The 17,043-nt window shown below is 48.4% G+C and overlaps 6 protein-coding genes across 6 annotated transcripts; 1 reads left to right on the top strand and 5 right to left on the bottom strand.

Annotated features, from left to right (window-relative positions):
* Positions 1-251: 251 nt before the first annotated feature.
* FSUBG_9189 (heterokaryon incompatibility (het-6OR allele)) lies at positions 252-3,333 on the top strand (the record flags this gene model as incomplete). The annotated part of the gene is made up of 2 exons (XM_036687674.1): positions 252-566; positions 622-3,333. 2 exons carry the CDS (start codon positions 252-254, stop codon positions 3,331-3,333), a joined length of 3,027 nt encoding a protein of 1,008 aa, XP_036535331.1.
* Positions 3,334-3,519: 186 nt separating this feature from the next.
* On the bottom strand, positions 3,520-5,181 carry FSUBG_9188 (L-gulonolactone oxidase; the record flags this gene model as incomplete). Its single annotated transcript, XM_036687673.1, has 1 exon — positions 3,520-5,181. The coding sequence occupies one exon, from the start codon at positions 5,179-5,181 to the stop codon at positions 3,520-3,522; it is 1,662 nt and encodes a 553-aa protein (XP_036535330.1).
* Positions 5,182-6,567: 1,386 nt separating this feature from the next.
* FSUBG_9187 (uncharacterized protein) lies at positions 6,568-7,769 on the bottom strand (the record flags this gene model as incomplete). The annotated part of the gene is made up of 3 exons (XM_036687672.1): positions 6,568-7,052; positions 7,158-7,646; positions 7,703-7,769. The coding sequence occupies 3 exons, from the start codon at positions 7,767-7,769 to the stop codon at positions 6,568-6,570; spliced, it is 1,041 nt and encodes a 346-aa protein (XP_036535329.1).
* Positions 7,770-8,366: 597 nt separating this feature from the next.
* Positions 8,367-10,592, bottom strand: FSUBG_9186 (uncharacterized protein; the record flags this gene model as incomplete). The annotated part of the gene is made up of 5 exons (XM_036687671.1): positions 8,367-8,434; positions 8,596-9,117; positions 9,167-9,453; positions 9,500-10,063; positions 10,111-10,592. The coding sequence occupies 5 exons, from the start codon at positions 10,590-10,592 to the stop codon at positions 8,367-8,369; spliced, it is 1,923 nt and encodes a 640-aa protein (XP_036535328.1).
* An 848-nt stretch (positions 10,593-11,440) lies between these two features.
* On the bottom strand, positions 11,441-13,901 carry FSUBG_9185 (glutamate carboxypeptidase II; the record flags this gene model as incomplete). Its single annotated transcript, XM_036687670.1, has 7 exons — positions 11,441-12,002; positions 12,051-12,103; positions 12,152-12,473; positions 12,519-13,035; positions 13,083-13,170; positions 13,221-13,338; positions 13,387-13,901. 7 exons carry the CDS (start codon positions 13,899-13,901, stop codon positions 11,441-11,443), a joined length of 2,175 nt encoding a protein of 724 aa, XP_036535327.1.
* Positions 13,902-14,698: 797 nt separating this feature from the next.
* FSUBG_9184 (UPF0214 yfeW) lies at positions 14,699-16,630 on the bottom strand (the record flags this gene model as incomplete). Its single annotated transcript, XM_036687669.1, has 3 exons — positions 14,699-15,650; positions 15,701-16,082; positions 16,129-16,630. 3 exons carry the CDS (start codon positions 16,628-16,630, stop codon positions 14,699-14,701), a joined length of 1,836 nt encoding a protein of 611 aa, XP_036535326.1.
* Between the last annotated feature and the right edge of the window lie 413 nt (positions 16,631-17,043).

Genomic DNA, 17,043 nt, shown 5'->3' with positions numbered 1-17,043 from the left:
GTAGAAGACTGCCTTGGCGCTTACATGCATAACTGACGGGGAACAAGTCGACAGATACCAATGCGCATTTTATTGTAGCCAATGAGAGCCTTATAAAAGGAATCAGGCTTTTTGTACAACACGAGGTTAGGCAGCAAGGCGTTCTGGTCAGTCTGGGGCATTGGAAATTTCTTTATCTTTATCTACGGGCCGCGTTTAAAGCTTCTGTGCTTTTTCAATCCTAGAGCTTACTGCTCATCTCGTTAACGACTATGCCTCCCAACGCTCCGCTTTCGACGCCAGTCCCTCCACAGTACCGACGCAATCTGTATAAGCGGGAAATACGTCTAGCTCTTATTTATAATGGTAAATGGCAAGACCCAATCTCATGTGTTTTCAAGTACGCAATGATCGAGAGCAATGAACCACAATCTTATTCAGCACTCTCGTACGTTTGGGGATCATCCCGGGCTACGGAGACTATTCAAATCGATGGACATGACCATGATATCAGCATTAATCTCGCTTGTGCTATTCGTCATCTGAGGGACGAGAGGAATTCTGTTCTCATTTGGATTGATGCATTGGTAAGAACTTTCCAGTCTTTAACTCAATATGCAAGATAATAATTAACTTTCATAGTGTATCAACCAATGCGATATCGGTGAAAGAAGTTCCCAAGTTGCCATGATGCGTGATATTTACGCATCTGCACAACACGTAACTGTGTTTTTGGGTCATGGCTCTTACCATAGGATCCCTAAGAACTATGTAACGGACCGCTTGCTCGCTCCCGTAAAATTCTCAAACGACCATCGGGATGACTCTCTGATCACTCAGTTTCACAACTCTTGGGAGACGATGTGCAGGCGCGCAGAGTGGTATTCGTTTTGCACTATCTGCGTCATACGAGCCCTATCAGACATTGATCGATACAGCGCAACGATTAAGTGTATTGCGGATGGAAAGCCTTCGTCTCGGCTAAAGCTTTTTGAGCTTGTTCGACGATTCATCAACAGTCAATGGTGGCAGCGTGTGTGGGTTATTCAAGAGGCCACAGTTACGTCTCAAATATTTGTTCAATATGGCAATGTCAAAGTGCCATGGGAAGTGCTTACGCGCTCTGCAAATATATGTGATAGCCTTGGCTGGGGTCGGCAGGATACAGGATCAGAGCTTTTCCTAGGCATCGAAAGAGAGCACGCCAAAGTCCTGCCAGTGCTTTCAAAGCAAATATTTGAGATCGAACGACTACGTATGGAGTGGGATGACGGCAAAGCAACGACCCTTTTGTCGCTTTTACAAGATTTCTCAAGTCGTAGGGCCACCGATGACCGAGATAAAGTATTTGCTCTACTCGGCCTCGCGAGGGATATCAAAACGATCATGCCAAATTATTCACTGAACACAGTCCAAATCTATCGAGACACCATCATTAATCTCATCAAACACAGTGGCTCGCTGACAGCCCTTTCCGGGGATATGAAAAGGAAAAACAGTGGCGGTATTCCATCCTGGATTCCCGATTGGAGTGTTGCAATGGAAGAGCCAGATCGTCGGCGCATGCAACTTGATGGATTGTACAAGAATTTCCCGGATTGGCGGATCGCATTGATCGACCGCGAATTTGACTACTGGGTGGCTGTGACAATGGATATGCATAGCCTCTACAGAGAGATAGAAAGCGGCAAAAGAAGACCGATCCCAAAGGACATTGTTGATGGCCTAATTTCCTACGAGAGGATTCTGACAAAAATCTACAAGTCAGAGCCGATAGATATCGAAATTCTCGATTGGCCAAAGATACGGGCCATCAATCAGTGTGAATCACTCTACAGGCAATTTCAGCACGATAGCTGGACCTTCTGGTGCAGTATATCAATTGAGACAGTTATCGAAGCACACCTATCCCTACCACTGGCACTATCTTTTGGAGAGGGGTACAGACTGGATATTCTCAGGTGCTGCTCGATGATATACTGTAGAAGGGCCCTTGACTTTTGGCTGAAAAGAGTGCAGTATCTTGAAATAGAGCGGTACGAAACAAGTCCCTTACTGATATCCGACGAAGAGAAAGAAGAGATTGTGGCAGAGCATTGTGAGCATCCCACCATCGAGATTCTCACATCTAGGGATGCTGCTCGGAAGTGGGTTGAAAACATGCGCAGAAAGTTTTATACAATGGCAGGACACATCACAGACCAGGCTTCGTCGTCAATAAAGTTGGAAGCAACTGATGCAACTGTCGCCCTGGAGAAAGACCGCATTTTGGATGTGTCCATGACATTTGGTTATGATCAGCAAACACCTGCCAATGGGGGGCTGCTAACTCAATTGTCTCGTCTAATGCGTGTGGCTTCAGGAGTTCTGAGCCTCTGGACAGTGTCTGATGGTGCATTTGAAGCAGTGCAGCACGCCAAAGACGCCTGCAAAGATGCCTGCAAAGACCTTATAAATTTACATCGCAACAAGAATATCAGCACCACCGATCATGACTATGTGGCGCTGTTTTCAAAGGCTGTTGTTTTCATGGGCCCAGCGACATGGATGCGACATCTGAGAGATGATGGTGATGGCCAACCAAAAGTATCTCTCTACGAAGAACACTTTGTGAACTTCAGGAGGGAGAAGAAAGATGAAGTATCCAGAGAAGGCGAAGATGCATTGCCTATAAGCTCAAAGTTCATTGATATTGTCGACCAGTGTACTGAGAGGCTGCTCACCTGGGTTGATCCGGCCTCTCGCATTTTTACGATCAGTCAGTGGGTGGTAGTTGCGCAGAAGCTAACAGAGCCAGATTTTGCTGTGAGTTTTGTTAGAGCTCTTGTTGGGGACATATATGAGGAGTCACCTGGCAAGTTTCGCCGGCTTGGTCAACCTGAAATCAGACTAGTGCAGAAGTGGTTTTTGTCATACCTACTACCCCAGCTTTGTGATATGAATCCAGAGGTGCATGGCGAGCTTTGGAGAAAGCTTTTGTCTGAAGGAGTTGTGTTCGATGCGGATTTGGATGACATGAAGCTATTCGATACCGAGATGAGGCTTACCACTGAAGGGAGGGTGTTTTTCATTACAGGAGACCACAGGATGGGGTTTGGACCAGCATCAATGGTAGTGGGGGATGAGATAAGACTTCTGCCAGGTGGTAACAGTCCGTTTGTGTTACGGCCGGTTGGTAGGATCGGAATCAATTCACAGCCTTCATATGAAGTTATTGGAGATTGCTTCTTTCTGTTGGACTCCGAGGAAAAGGATAATGGCGAGGATGGTCTATTGCAAGGATGTCTTCCTATGGAGATCCTGAGTGAGCTTCTTCCAACAGGTTATAGGTCTAATGATATTCTCTTATTTTAATAGCTTTTAAATATAGTCTGTAGGTCTTAAGGTGTAAGGATTTCTACTTTGATAATTTCTATATCCTATAGGCCTTTTATGTCCTTCAAATAGAAACCGAGCGGAGAAGATCTTTCACGGCCTTTGACATTTGTTCACAGTTAAACAAAGCAGACATGACAGTTCATATTTGAGAAAGTGTGCTAATTACATGGGCATAGAAATCCCCAGACGCTTCGTGAAAGGACTATTCCAAATCCCCGTCGAGTTCAGCTCCTTATAAACAGCCAGCCATCTCTCCGACTCAGGATACATCCTCTCCAAGTCCCCGTCCTTAACCGTATCCAAATCTAATCCCCAATGAACCCTAACACCCTTCCCCTCCTCTCCCTTACACAACTCCCCCCTCATAAACTTCAACAGCTCCTCCCCCGTCTTCACCCCAAACAACATATCCATCTCAACCATCATCGTCGTCCTCCCCTGCTGCGGTGCCAAAAATGCACTAGACTCTTTGACAAACCGCAGCGCAAACGGCCCAGCCAAAAACCACTTCTTCTCACTAGCTGCTTTCTGGAACAGTGCGAGGATGCGATCGACGATGGAGACTATGTCCTTGTTGGCGTCGAAGGATAGTTCCATGGCGTAGGCTTTTACGTCGTCGACGGCGCCGATGTTGAGGACTTTGAAGCTCTTGTCGATGTAGTGCTTCACGGGGAGACTTTCCATGGCGGTGGTGATTATGCCGGGGCTGTGGAGCGGCCAGCGGTTGAGGATCCAGACGAGGATGTCTTCGACCCAGTGGTGTTGGGCGAGGAGGCCGGCGAGCCAGTTGGGGAATCCGCGACTGCCTTCGCGCTTGGTAGCCTTTGAGACAGTGCGGATCGTAGTGACTGCGATGTTTCTTTTCATTGTCTCATATGGGTTTAGATCGATCTCGAAGTAGTGATTCTGCAAGGGATCAGAAGCAAGACCCCCTTTGAGTTGGGACTTATAGTCTTGCCAAGTCGTCAATGATCGGACTTCGCTGAGAAAGAACGTGGGTACCACTTCGACGATGTAAGAGTAGATGAGACCTAGGCAGCCCATTGATATGAGAGCTGCTTGGAACCAATCATCATCCTGCTTGAGTTCCTGAGCGTCGCCTGGGACGAACTTGGCGGGATCTGTGATACCATCCTTTGGCTCAATTTGATAAACCTTTCCAGTCTCAGAAACAAGGACGATAGCTCTGACAAGACTAGCTAGGTTTCCAGAGTCCTTACCACTGCCATGAGTGCCAGTTGTAATAGCTCCAACAAGAGTCTGTCCGTCATATGCTCCCATCGTCGCAAGAGCTTTCCCCATCTTATCAAGCTGCGCGTTCAAATCCTTGATTGTAATGCCACTCTCGACAAGAACATGATCTAAAGCTTTAGAAGGTTCTTTCAAAGTCTCAGAGTCCAACTTCAAGAACTTGTTCATCCCATGAGGATCAAGAAGAATCCCATCTGTAGGACAAATGTTCGAGAACGAATGGCCCGACCCAACAGCCCTTACATTAAGTTTCTGCTCTCTACCATCCTTGACAGCTTGGAAAAGATCTGACAAGCCCTTGGGATAGCGCAAGAACTTGGGGGTACATTTCTGCTGGCCGATGCAATTTTCCCATGAGGCTTTAGGGACAGGTCGAGGCCTCACGAACTCATCGCCGGGAGGCCTGGGGACTCCTTCAATTGAGTCCTTGAGATTCTTAATCTCTTGGAACAATTCTCCGTTCAGAGATGGGTCGATTGTACGACGGTGAATTTCTTCAGCGAGGGTAGTGTTTGTTCGATCATTGTCAAATTTTTGGACGAGATCTGCTGCGGATAGGTTTTGGAGATCCATAAGGTGCTATGATTAAAGATGATATTTAAAGCGAGAAATTGTAGTTGTATGGGAGATGAAGAGATAACCTTTGGGCCTTTTATTCCAGAGTTATAGCTTTCTATTTGGCTTTTTCTAAAGAATATGAAGAGGTCGACTGAGACATATTGACCAAAGTTCCGTTCCTCATGGGACGAAGATACGGTAACTACGCAAGCCACAGCCGAACTAGCAACTCGACACTTCTAAAAACGGGGGGCTACAGAATCTATAGCTGGCTAGACCATTGAATGGGTCAGCTGCATGTCCGAGAGTTTGAGAAGCTGACAATCAATACAATGTTATCACATTTGAAGCCCTTTGATCACAAGCGACTTACGGTTCTAGCCTTTTGTAGATGCTCAGCTTCCAAAGAGGTTCTTTATCTCTGACTGTGCCGCTGCTCTTTGCCTGATTTGGAACGGCTGAACAGTTCAGCTCGCCACTTCACTCTTAGCCCTTTATACCTCTAAGCTGTTTACTCTAAAACCTTGAACCATAGGAGATGCAATATAATTAAGTTATGCGGTCACACTGGGCTTTTTGACCCCAAACACAATAGGCCGTAACTGCTCAAGCCAGCCTCAGGCTTACAGCCATCGGTGGATTGAAATGTTGGAGCCGTGAAAACTACCAATCCATCCTTGATCAGGCGTAGGATAGAGCGGGGAAGCGGGACATAGCCACGAGCCAATAAGGGGGAGCTGAAACGTTGGAGGAAGCCGAGTAACCAGCTCGTGAGATTCAGTCTTGAGTCTGATCGGCACGGCCCGGTGTACATCATCTAGCAATCGGCGGGAGAGTTACGCACGCTAGATCCATAACGTGATAATGGAAAGCCTCGGCGCTGCCGCTATAGACAGAGTAGTGATACCTAGCTTGGTCTTTTAGTGGAGAGGACAGGTGTTGCCAATATGTCTTTACCGGAGCTGGCCTAGTGCGATATTCTGTTCTGGAAGCAGTTATCATTCCTCGCTCGACAGACCAATACAAGGGTTGCTTGTAGTCTCTTACCCTCAACAGAGTTAATCGTGTTGAACTTGTTATAAACTACAGTTACAACCCTTGAAGACGAATTAGGAACTTGAGGCCTATGCAAATAAATATTGTATGCCACGGCGGCGGCACGACAAGCATATCACGCGTCACTGGCGTGTGGCTTGAAGGTATCATCAATATCTCGGACATCTATGGCCTAGAGGCTCGTGATGTAGCTGGTATGGCCGAGAGATGAACCGCAGTACCTACAAGCGGTCCCAACATCTCTGATGCCGTGGGTCAGGGATTTGTCTTTGGGAAGCGAAATATTCAATTCGTGCCTTAATGTTCGGGAGACTTTGACCCCTCGGCGGCAAGCGAGTCGCAATACTAAGATGCCTTTTTACTAGCCCAGTCTTCCACCATCTTCAGAACGCCGCCCGGACGGGCCCCATTATATCCCACGTGCCGCATCCATTCTCCCAGTGTCTTGATACGATTGGGATAGATACGATCAAGAATTTCTGTATCCCGTGGTGGAGTGATACCATCGCCCCAGTACTTCCACCAAGCACCAAAGTTCTCTCGCCAACTCATGACTGAGTCATCCCGTGATGCTTCGGGACCTAGAGCCCAGTTGACGTAAGCACCTGGATATGGCTCTGCATAAGGTGCATATGACTCGAACGGCACGCTCTGGTGCGAAGCTGACCTGCCAGTAATCTCGGTAAAAGCCTCAGCAATCTCATTGAAGCTCACATTATCTGTCATTACAGAGAGATCAATGCCTGCCGACTCAGATGGGTTGTCGAAGATCCAGAGGTTGTAAATGCCGACGTCACAAAGGGCGATCAAGGGGAGCTTCGTATCGCTTGCTATTAATCAGTGTTAGCCAGGTACTTCATGTTGCCTAGACCTCTTGCTGAGATTACAAATACCGCCTTTACGCCAGGAGGGTGAAGGCATAGGAAGTGACTTACGGGCTGGATTAACCCACAGAAAGGACCCATCGGGCTGAGCTTTAGGAGTAAACATGCCATCTATGAGCATGTCCATATACGAACCGGTACTAAAAAGCGTAGTCTTCATAGGGCCTTGGCCTTGTGCAAGAATAAACTTGCCCACCCTGCCCTTGGACTCCATGTGCCCGCAGTGGTAAGTCTCGTCAAAGTTGGCATGGCCCAAGGCATATTCGATGTTGGCCCAAACATAGTGCTGTACATGCTCAGACCTCGCAATCTCATAGGCCCTAAAGCCATAAAAGAGTTCGTCTTTTTCGCCTAGAGTAAATCCATCAAGATTTACCCAGGCACCGTATACGCCTTTAAAGACACGATGTAGGTCTTGTTGGTTTTCTTGAGTGCCCTGAATAAGTGTTGCATTCGGCAGGGCGGCGAGCTTCTCGGCGCGGGAAGACTTGGGGTTTCGAGTCAAGACCCTGACGAGATAACGTCCAATTTGCGATAAAGCTTTTAACGGGTGCCAGCATAAGATTGAAACGTTGTTCACATAACAAAATTCTTACCTTGTACTACCGGCATGCCCTGAGCACCAGTACCACCGATAACGGCGATTTCTCTCAGCCCTGCCATTCTGTCTTCCGGGGACGTATGAAGAAATTCCTTCTCAGATTGAAAGCCAGATTGGATATGTTGTCGAATTGAAGGCAGAAAGACATTGCAGCTCGGGAACCAGGTCGTTACTTATTAGCATCGAGATCGTATAAGCTGGCCCATGATTCCGGATGGTTCTTTACATCTTTATTGGTTAGCCTGAAGTGGATACAATGAAATCCAGCAATATGCTGCATGCTGTACTCCGTCAAAATTCGTGCCATGATCTACAAACCTTCCGCGGAAGGTTTCGAGCCCGAGTCGCGGAGTCATCAAAGCCTTATAGGCAAAAGGACGCATGACTCAGTTGTCACGAATATGAACAGTCCAAACTTTTGCCGTGACGGTTTGGGCGGGCTGGGAGATTGTCTATCGTGGGAAGCCTGTGACAGTGGCTATTGATGAGGAAAATTAGAAGTGGGACGTGACAGCGGTTAACAAATATGCAAACATTGAAATTCCCCGTGAAGGAATTTCAGGCGAGTCTTATGCATGAGAGCGAAGGAACACCGCGATGCTGCCTTGAAAGACTGGAAGGTAGTCTTCTCAGTTCCTTTTACAGAACTTTATGGGTTATTAATCGATAACATTGTTTCCATTGAGAACTTGAGTCATGTTGATTATCGAGATCATAGTCTCATCATCTGAACAAAGTCATATACAAGAAGTGTTAACCCACCAGGCCCAGCCCAGCCTCATTACTGTTGTCCATTAAACCCCGTAAATCCATTAGCACTATTCCCCAACGTATCAAAACCAGGATATATCTGCCCCCAGTTCACAAACTCCGTCTGCGGCGTCATACCCCCCGTGGGAATAAGTTGCTCAGGCATCATCTGCGGATACAGAACCCCATTATTCCAAGCCTGCACATCCGCCCCATCCATCCCCAGCATCAGCCCCTCAAACCCAGCATCAGGGACGACCTCATTAACCGTCTCAGGAACTTGACTTCCCCTCAGCGCAGTCCTAACAGTCCGCACACTATCTCTATGCCCAAGCATGACACTCCCACTCTCTTCGGATCCATCGTCCATTACAACGCCGGAATCAGGACGAGGCATAATACCGCGTGGTTTGCGGACGCTTTGTGTTGTTTGGGAGCGGATTATGTCGTTCTTTTTGTTGCTGCGGTTTGTGTAGGGCATGCTTTGGGCGTTGGCGATGCATTGGTCTAGAGTCTCGATGAAGCATTGGTAGAATTTTGTAGAGAGGGTTTCGAGGGTGGCGGGGTTGGAGATTTTGTCGAGGAGGGAGTATTTGAGCTGGTCGAATGCTTCGCGGTACTTGGCTTCGACTTCGAAGTGCTCGATCACGGGAGTGTATTCTGCTCAAGTCAGTCGTGTCCTAGCAGATAATGACCAACGGATACTCACCGTATGGTCGAACATCACTATCATCGTCGTCAGGAAACACGATATTCCAGATTTCCTTCCACTGAACCTCGGGCGAAGTACCGCTCGCCCTCTTCCTACTCAACAGCTTCGTCGCTGTTTGAGGATCGATGCCGCTTTCGGCGTCTGCATCTGCGATATCGCACATATACTCCTTGGGCAAACGCTGATGATCACGTAGTTCTTTACGTGTAGGAAAGTCGCGACTACATCTATCACAGACAAAAGCAGATGGATCATCGCGCTTATGCTGTTTAACAATGTGTTGCCTCCAAAATGTTAGTAAACTTCGTGTATGATAGGATGGTTACTGACCTGAGCTCTGCGAACTTGGGAAAATAAGTCATGGCGCAGCTATGATGGTCTCTCACATTGAACCGATGAGGATTCCTCTTTCTAAACGGGCAGCTCAATCGAAGATTCTCATCTTCCTTAGGATTCGGTCGCGAGCGCTTTGTAGGCAGATAACCTGACCCTTCACCATCGCTAAACTCATCGCCGTCGTCTTCACGTCTCCCCTGCTTCTTCCTCTTTCCGCCTCGACGATCGCCATTAGCGTCTTGCGAGGGTGTAGAAGAAGAGCTCGACGTTGACATTGTGTGCGACAATTGACCGTCTGAAGCAGATTGCCAAATATGCTGGCTTATGTCTTGAGTGAAATTGGAGACGAGACTTTGGACCTTGTCTTGGGGAATTGAAACGTCATTGAGGTCGACGCCGTAGATGACTTGAAGTGCGTAATTGAGCACTGAGTTTGCATCCTCTTGCGACACTTCTTCAGAGTCATCTTCATCATCATTACACGCATTATCCGTGCGATGCGACTCAGTTGTTGGCGTAAGAACCCTCTCCTCCTTCACAAAGGACTCTGTACTGGGGCTGCGACCGTAAGCGACAAGATCGCACGGAACCATCGGAAGACTCACCTCGCAGGTCTGACCTCTTGCATAACAGGTCTTGCATGCGCTTCATTCAAATTCCTAATCTTGATATCAAACTCCGGATATCCCGTGATAATCGCATCCTCATCCTCATTAACAAACGTTGAGCAAGTTCCACTCGAAGGATTATGTCGATGGCAGATCCGACTCGCAGGCCTCGACCCATCCAGCGTCGCCGCAGCAAACTGCTCCTGGATCGAGCTCGCATACGTGGTACTGATCGGACTCGCCAGTGTAGAAAGTGAATGCGTCGTCGCAGAATCCGGCACATTCGCTGAAGAAATACTACTCATCGACGACTCTGTCGGTGATCTGAGACGGAAAGCCCCGGGGGTAAAGTGCAAGCTCTCAGGTACTCTTTTGCCATTTCGCTGGTTCAAAGAGGGGAATTTGGAGAGCGGTGCGTCTCTCATGCGCAGAGGAAGATGGTGAAGACCAGCTTCGCCGATGTGGTTATTATCTCCCATTTTCGCTATGCGTTTTACCAAAAAAGAAATGGAGAAATTCTGGAGGCGTTTGTTTAGTTTGGGTGGTGCATGAAAGCTGACGCCATTGAAGATGCTTCGGAACTTACAGGGTGAGATTAAAGGGATATTTTATGCAAAAGTTGTAATACAGATGAAACACGGTCAAAGGAGCGTTGACGATGATTGAAGGAGTGAATGAACCCGGCAGGTTTGACAATAATTATGTATGATCAAGTTGAGAAGAAACGAAGGGTAGGCATAAGCAGTGTTATATTAATGGAAACAGAAACAAGGGAGGGAGAGGAGGCAAGTCGGACATCCGTTTCACCTCATCTCACTCTCCCTCTCGCACAGGTTGCCTCGCCTGAAGCCTGCAGCCAAAAGTCCTAGACTGTTGATCTAATTGGCAAGGCCGTTTTATTCTGGTCCACTGCGCTGGTATGAATGGGGTAAGACTCGAGATGATCCTTGATGACAGGGGGTTATGATTCGCTCGTGATGGCCGTTGTTGCATGGGCTGTGTTGCTTGTTTTCCAGGCACCAGAGAATGGAACTGATGAAATGAACTGATCAGCCCTACGGTTCCCAGTGGTTCGCTCACGGGTCAGCGTTGGGAGCTGGCTGATGCCATCGTGTTCATTTCACATCCCCAGGTTGACTCTGACGTGCTGTCGCTTATCGACCCTTGAATGCAGATGATGTGGCATTATCGCTTAAATCTGTGAGTAACGGTAACGACGCACAGCATAATGCAAGCAATTTACTTAATTAACTATGCTTTTTATGGCGCCCCTTCATAGCATGAGCTGTTCTCTCCATCCATCATTAGAATAGCTTCCACCCGCAACTCACTCTCCAACCCTCAGAATCTCAGCAGCCCTCAAAACAGCCCTCGCACTCCTCTCAACCCACTCCTCAGCCTGCGTCAAATTCCCCTGATCCAAACTATCCTGCACCGCCGGAAAAACATCCGCGCCATAACCACTATCCAACCCCGGCGCACTAACAACATTATAAAACGAAAACCTGCCCGGCAGCAATCCCTCGCTCGCGAAACCTCTACTAAACGACTTGTACGCCGCATTAACAGCACCCAGCAGAACAGAATCGTTTAGAGCGAGCGCTTGTTTGGCTAGCGTAGAAATGCGCTTTCCTGCTTGTTCGAATGACGATACTGCTGACGAGAGAGGCGTGAGATCGAGTTCGTAGGAGGGGAAGCGGTCGGTGAGTTTCTCTTCAAGATCTTCAAAGATATCGCGGAGGGCGGTGCCGGCGTGGGTGAGATCGAAAGGGATGAGGGGATCGTCGGCGATGTGGTATGTCAGGAGAGTGACGAATTGACCCATTGCTGTGTGGAGATGGAAGCCTGGGTCTGCGTACTCGGTCATCCAGCGGTGTGTATCGTAGAGACTGAGTTATGTCAATTGGCGTTATGGTAAGCAGAACGGAGATACCTACGTATGGTATGCGTAAACAGCATCTTTAGGACCAGGGCCTCCAGCAATATCAAGCTGCAAGCAGTTAGTCACACTCCCGATTTACTCTCAGCTAACACTTACAGAAGTTATGCCGTTATGGTAGAAAGCAGCATAGTCACTACCACTTCCCATAGCAGGCAAAACGCCCTCAGTAGCATTGAACCACGCATCATACAGCGTCGGACCAGCACCATAGCCCTCTGGAAAGATTATCTTCTTCATCGTCTCAATAGCAATGGTCTGAATCTCCCCTGATCCAACAATCTCTGCTCTGGGACCAGACACAGCTGTGTCGAGGTTGATGTACGCAACCGTCTTTTCAATAAGTTCCGGAAGATGGTCCTCGACCCATTCTGTGCTGCCCATGAGACCAAACTCTTCAGCGTCCCAGGAAGCTAGAATACTGCGCACCGTTAGTGTTGAGTTTGAGCTGGGTTGGTCGACTTACATAGTCCGACGAGGCTTCCATCCGTTTTCAACGAGCTTCCCAAAAGCCTTGGCCATCTCAATAAGCAAAGCACCACCTGACACTGCATCCGCCGCACCACCAGCCGTCCACCCATCCCTATGATTCCCAATAATGACATACTCATCCTCATTCGTGCCGTTAATCGAAGCAATAACATCCCACGCCGGTTCAAGTCTCGTATCCATGATGTTTACAAGATTGAGGGTAGTTCCTGGTGCAGGGCCACTATGATACGTAACGTTTGAAAAAGCACCCTTGTAGTTTGTTCTGTTCACTGTTTCGGCGGATAGGCCATGGTTGTCGAGGGCGTGCAGGAGCTGAAGGCCGTCACGGGGGGAGATGGGGATTGATGGGATGGAGGGACCGTAGGGGGTTATGTCGGCGCGGGGAGAGTCTTTGTGGGAGGCGTAGCCGATTGTTGAGGGGTCGCCGAAGGAGAGGGAGCCCCAGCGGGTGCTGCCTCTTTGAATGGAGGAAGGATGGCGAGCAGGGCCGTCTAGAGCTGTTAGTATGTGGTGATCTTTGGGAACGCTTCATGCTGACCTGGGTAAGGGAGATAGCCGTTGGCTTCTGTAATCTCGCCATCCTCGAGAGGGTCAGTGTAGAGAATAGTTCCAATCATGCCGTGAGCCTATTGTGAATCAGTATCTGATTATTCATCATCTGTTGGTCAAAACCTACCTCGGCGTTCTTGATTTTGACTCCACGGTTAGCACCACCATACTGAGCCAGAGCAATCTTTCCCTTCAGCTCAACACCAAGATCCTTCAGCTTCTGATAGTCCTCTCTGGAGCCACGTCTACCACTCGCATTAGCCATGTTAACTCCGTCAAGATCATATTCTTACCCCACGTAAACATATTCAGCATTGGCCCTCCCACTACCAGAAAGCGCATGATACGCAACCTGCTCATTAGGATTCCTCGTCTGCTCATCAACATCCAACTTATCCTCCAACCTCTGAGCCTCATGCACACTCCCATCAGGCCTCTTCAAACTAAGCGTACTCTCAATTGGCTCCGTATACGTGATCCAATACTCGTCAATCCACGACTCCCAACCTACGTCTATCCACTTCTTCTGCGTCCATTCTGCTTGTGATCTGTTATGGCCTGCAAGACGATAACCGGAGGTGTAGTAGAGAGACCAGTCTGAGATGGAGTTGTTGTCGAAGGAGTTGACTAGGAGTGTTTCAACCTCGGTAAGGACGGGAGGGAAATCTACGACATCGCGCTTGAGATTGCGGCTTTGAGATGTACGTGCCGAGCGACGAGCTCGAAGAGCGGAGAGTTCGTCTTTGTCGGGGAGACAAGCGTATACAGACGCCGCTGCAACAAAACAGGTAGCCAAATTCCTCGCCATGATTCTCAAGATAATTTCAACAATCGTAACGAGCTACTTCAGAGCACTCAGCAGAGAACTACATCATATTTATACCCCCCCCCCAAAATCATTCTTGGCACATCTCGTGCGGGGGATTTCACTTACACCCAGTCACGATAAGCTAGCGCTTACACCGCATCTCTGAAAGAGGAATGTCAAATTCACGAGAGTACAGAGGATCACGATAAGGTGTTGCGTCATACGACGAGGAATTGCTTGGCTCTGGTTCACCTTCCGTGTTGGGGCCGGATCACCGTGTAGCGTCGTATCACGATGATGCGGGGTTGAGGAACTTTTTTGATAGTCCGAGGATTCCGTGAGTTTAATGTGTTTAAGCTTGTTTTTGAGTTTTTTTATCGTGTGGCTTGGATCCGGTTTACGTTTGCTGGTTATCTGGGTTGCTTATTTGGTTATTTTGATGAAGCATTGAAGAGGTTCGAACTGATTCCCCTTGGCGAAAGAAGACTCAAGACTTCGATCCTAAGTGATGAAATGGTTAAGGTAATTCAATCTAAGCTAAAGAGGCTCTTTACTCAGTCAATTTGGCACCCTCTTCTAAAGTCTTTTCTTTTCTTACTCCCCAAGGTCCCCACACATCTATAAAAACTACCAGAGCACACTTGCAGGTGAGTGTCACTCGAGGCTAGACCAGGTATCGAGTCTCGTTGGTGGATGGCAAAAGCTGATATATATATGCATTATTAGACTCTTGCCCGTACCACGTTAATTGCTAACGCATTCTTCAATATACAGAACCGGGCTTGACCTGCTAGCTATTAGAACAAGCTCATAAACGTCGCAACAGCCACAAGCGTAAGACCAAGTCCTCCAACTCGCATCTCACCAGCAGCACTCCTATCACCTGCCGCCTTCTTCTCCGCGGGTTGTCGTACCTTTGTCAAAGTAACATTGAAAGCCGGACTCTTCACTGCCTCACTAACACCGTCCTCACCCTCAACAAAAACAAACAGATCAAGCGGTAGATAATCGTATACCATGCGATCTTGCTGGAACCACGTCTGGCATGCTCCGTCTTTGAAGAACAGTTGACCGTCGTACTCTGCGTCCGCCGTAGAATTCGTACGGTCGAAAACAGCGCGCCATGCTGTTTGGCCCTTCTTTTTGAGATTGCTGGGATACATGCGTGCGTCTACGTACGGAGTCTCTGTGGAGGCGTTGGACTCGAGGGCGTTGAAGTTGTAGTTTCCGATGTTGTTGAGGACATCGAAACCACGGATCTGCCAGCTCTTGATCTTGAGACCAGGACCGCTGTCCATCGCGAATGTGATGGTTGAGTTGGTCTCCTTGTCCTCGTAATCGCCTGCAAAAGCCTCCTTTGTATCATCTCGGCCGACCTTTTCGATAGCGGGGAGGAGGTTTTGAAGAATCTTGCTGAGGATGGTGCCGGTGACGTAAGGGTTTGCAGACGCTTCGAGACCGCCAGACATGATGGAGATGACAATGCCGTAGTCGGGGATGAGGACGGTTTGAGAGTGGTAGAGACCGAGATCGCCACTTTTAGTATAGATGTCGATAAGACGGCCGTCGGAGGTGATATTGTCGCTACGAAGGATCTCCCATGGACCGCCGACTTGGTAGCCCCATGAAGCAGTGTTGGCCTCGGGTTTCATCCACTTGCGTGTTTGAACGGGTGTGAGGAATTTGTTGCTGAGGATACCATCGGCGAGGAGAAGCATGTCAGAGACGGAAGAGAATATGCCACCAGCACTAAAGCAGTCAGCTAATGTTACATTCCTATACGCAGTTGTTTGACCTACGAGTCGAAAACAGCAAGAGTTGCGTTCCAGGTAGGTTCCTCTTCAGGAATGAAGAGATCGTCCGTGGGAGGAGTCTTGTCGACGTAAGTATGCTTCATACCAACGACATCAAGAATATCGCGCTTAATGACATCCTCAAAGGGCATGTCCTCAGCAGCCTCGATAACAAGACCGAGCAGCGCATGGCCAATATTGGAGTAGATGGGATTGGTGAACGGTGCATAAACCGGAGGTCGAAGATTGACCTGCTCAAGAAGATCTTTTCTGGTACAAGGAGTAGTTCCAGGCAGACCGGAGCAGTTGGGGCCTTTGCCCTTGGGAACCTCGGGAAGACCGTATGGCTGCCATGGAGCTGAACCAACGATGGCAAGATCCTGTGCCACTATTCACGGTTAGTTGGGTAAGTTGAATGGGGAATTGTGGCTTACTATCAACACCAACACCGGAAAGATGACTGGCGAGTGATCCAACAGTGATATCCTCCCACTTCAACGAAAAGATATCATCATCCCCAGCTGTCTTATTCAACTCAGGCAAATACTTCAAAACCGAAGCCTCCATATCAATCTTGTCACTAATATGTGCTGCCAAAGCAGTGAAAAGCTTGGAGCCACTGGCAATTCTAAAGACAGTGTCTTCGTCTACCTTATCAGTGCCCTCGCCGGGATTAGGCGGTGTCCACTGATACGTAAACAAAGGATCATCCTCGTGAAGGGACTTGACACCAATGGAGAGACCTGAAGTATTAAATTGAGCGCCTATTTGAGCATCGAGGCCTGCTTTGAGAAGGGATGCTGCTTTCTTGACGAGGGAGCTTTGGGAGGGGGATTGGGGTGCTGGGAAGACGGCGCCGAGGGGAGGACAGGCTTTTGCGTCGATGAGCGAGAAGTACACAGCAGCTAAAGCTGCAATTTTAGAAAGAGAGGGCATTATCAAAAGAATGAGACGCCAGCGAAGGATGATTCGTATGTAACCCTCATGATTGATACGTTGAGGGCTTCACTTATATACACGTCACATCAGCCTGACGATCTTAGCTTCTCGGATTCCAAAGCGTAAATCCTCTCAGCCCTCAAGGCTGAAGAATCTCAGTAAATTTCGTATATAGCATCTTGGCCTTAATCTCGGACAGTGAGTGCGAGCCGAAAGAGGAAAAAGAACTGTTTTGGAAGGATTTAGCGTCTGACTGCGCCTACGATCTGAGTCCGAGGTTGGAGTCCGAGCGGACCAATTGGGGAAGAGGGGGAGTTACGTAGAAGGATTGGAGCTATGGTGGGGTCTGCTGTAAGGCTGAGGCGCTGGGGGGTGATCTGAGGGGAGTGATTATCGTGGATATTGACAGC

The sequence above is a fragment of the Fusarium subglutinans genome (genome assembly GCF_013396075.1).
Source record: "Fusarium subglutinans strain NRRL 66333 chromosome Unknown NRRL66333_c0000137, whole genome shotgun sequence".
Taxonomy (NCBI): Eukaryota; Fungi; Ascomycota; class Sordariomycetes; order Hypocreales; family Nectriaceae; genus Fusarium; species Fusarium subglutinans.
Note: the sequence above shows the minus strand (reverse complement) of the source record. Positions and strands in the feature narration are given on the sequence as shown.